At 42.6% G+C, this 2,500-nt stretch overlaps 1 protein-coding gene across 1 annotated transcript in view; it reads left to right on the top strand.

The window, feature by feature from the left end:
• Window positions 1–708, top strand: part of LOC113829998 (uncharacterized) — a 2,049-nt gene extending 1,341 nt beyond the window's left edge. Inside the window, exon 2 of the mRNA XM_070141747.1 lies at window positions 1–708. This exon is cut by the window's left edge and continues 953 nt beyond it. Within this exon, the coding sequence (XP_069997848.1) occupies window positions 1–610 (610 nt within the window). The 3' untranslated portion in view covers window positions 611–708.
• Window positions 709–2,500: the final 1,792 nt, after the last annotated feature.

Genomic DNA, 2,500 nt, shown 5'->3' with positions numbered 1-2,500 from the left:
AGGCTTCAACGGCGGTTCCAGCGGAGGCAACAGTGGAGGTTATGGCGGTTCCAACGGAGGCTTCAACGGCGGTTCCAATGGAGGAAATAACGGAGGCAACGGTGGAGGTTATGGCGGTTCCAACGGAGGCTTCAACGGCGGTTCCAGCGGAGGGAATAACGGAGGCAACGGTGGAGGTTATGGTGGTTCCAGCGGAGGCTTCAACGGCGGTTCTAACGGAGGCAACTTTGGAGGTTATGGCGGTTCCAGCGGAGGAAATAATGGAGGCAACGGCGGAGGTTATGGTGGTTCCAGCGGAGGCTTTAACGGCGGTTCCAACGGAGGCAACGGTGGAGGTTATGGCGGTTCCAGCGGAAGCAACGGTGGAGGACATGGCGGTTCCAGCGGAGGCTTCAACGGCGGTTCCAACGGAGGCAACGGTGGAGGTTATGGCGGTTCCAACGGCGGTTCCAGCGGAAGCAACGGTGGAGGACATGGCGGTTCCAGCGGAGGCTTCAACGGCGGTTCCAACGGAGGCAACGGTGGAGGTTATGGCGGTTCCAACGGCGGTTCCAACGGAGGCAACGGTGGAGGACATGGCGGTTCCAGCGGAGGCGGTTACGGCAAATGAATCTGTTGATGTAATGCTTTTCCAGTTTGTCAAATAAGATTTTTTTTTCTCTGAATCGATGCCATACACAACACGTTAGCAATAAATTATTCAATGTGCTGGACAGTGTCATTCACCTCGACTTACTGTGAGAGCGTATGTTCTCCTTTTCTCGAACGCTGTTGATTCCGCTCAGAGTAACCTGGCACTCAGCTGACCACAGCGGGATGCAAGACGACAGCATCTCAGCATCCTCAGACCCCCAGCGCAAACAGCTGAGTCACATCGCACACAAAGGAGCCAAGCGACCGCAGCGGAAAACACGCTCAGTTTGAGAATTAGGCTTCACTTCAGTGCCGATCACTTACGGCTGCAGAGAAACGGCCTCGGTGTTTGATCTCACAGATGGAATGCAATTTGAATCTGGTAGGAATTTTCAATACATATCATGTCTACTACATAACAAAATGTAGATATTACAATTGATTCAATTGAAAATACAAAAAAGGGTGATTCATGACCCTGTAAGAGACAGAAAAATGTGGTTTATACGTGTGTGTGTGTAAATAGAATAAAGAGTGGGAGACAGAAAGAAAAAGAGAGCATAAAGAATGGGAGACAGAAAGAGAGAGAGAAAAAGAATGGGAGACAGAAAGAGAGAAAGAATAGAGAATGTGAGACAGAAAGAGAGAGAGAGAATAAAGAATGGGAGACAGAAAGAAAAGAGAGAGAATAAAGAATTGGAGACAGAAAGAAAGAGAGAATAGAGAATGGGAGACAGAAAGAAAAGAGAGAAAATAAAGAATGGAAGACAGAAAGAGAGAGAGAGAATAAAGAATGGGAGACAGAAAGAAAAGAGAGAGAAAATAAAGAATAGGAGACAGAAAGAGAGAGAGAATAAAGAATGGGAGACAGAAAGAGAGAGAGAGAATAAAGAATAGGAGAGCGAATAAACATGAGTAAGTAGAGCATCAATATCCAATCTCATACCAAGCAGACCAAAGCCACATCACGCCCCAGTCTGAAGAAACACCTCTTCTTTCTCATTTCCGGATCTGATTGCAGCTGACGTTCGGATACGGCTGCCGGCGCGAGAGACGCACGCTGCCAACTATGAGAAATTTCTCCAACAGACGAGGGTATATACATGTATATATATATTCATATATGCATACACACACACACAAACATATGTATATACATAAACACACGCACACACACAATTCACACACACACACACACACACACACACACACACAATTCACACACACACACACACACACACACACACACACACACACACACACACACACACACACACACACGCATATACATATATATATATATATATATATATATATATATATATATATATATATATATATATATATATATATATATATATACATATATATATATATATATTTTTTTTAATGTATATACATATACATATATGTGTGTGTGTGCATGTGTGTGTGTGTGTGTGTATGTGTGTGTGTGTGTGTGTGCGTGTGTGTGTGTATGTGTGTGCGTGTGTGTGTGTGTGTGTGTGTGTGTGTGTGTGTGTGTGTGTGTGTGTGTGTGTGTGTGTGTGTGTGTGTGTGTGTGTGTGTGTATGTATGTGTGTGTGTCTGTTTATGTGTGTGTGTGTGTGTGTGTGTGTGTGTGTCTGTGTGTGTGTGCGTGCATGTTTGTATATTATATATATATATATATATATATATATATATATATATATATATATATATATATATATATATATATATATATATATATATATATAAAGAGAGCGAGAGAGAGAGAAAGTACTTATACATGTAAGCATATTTATAGATAGATATACATATAGATAAATAGATATAGACATACATAGATAGATACATACACACATATACTCATAGAGAAACAGAT

This window comes from Penaeus vannamei, chromosome 28 (assembly GCF_042767895.1).
Source record: "Penaeus vannamei isolate JL-2024 chromosome 28, ASM4276789v1, whole genome shotgun sequence".
Classification (NCBI taxonomy): Eukaryota; Metazoa; Arthropoda; class Malacostraca; order Decapoda; family Penaeidae; genus Penaeus; species Penaeus vannamei.
This window is presented reverse-complemented; position numbering and strand designations above follow the sequence as displayed.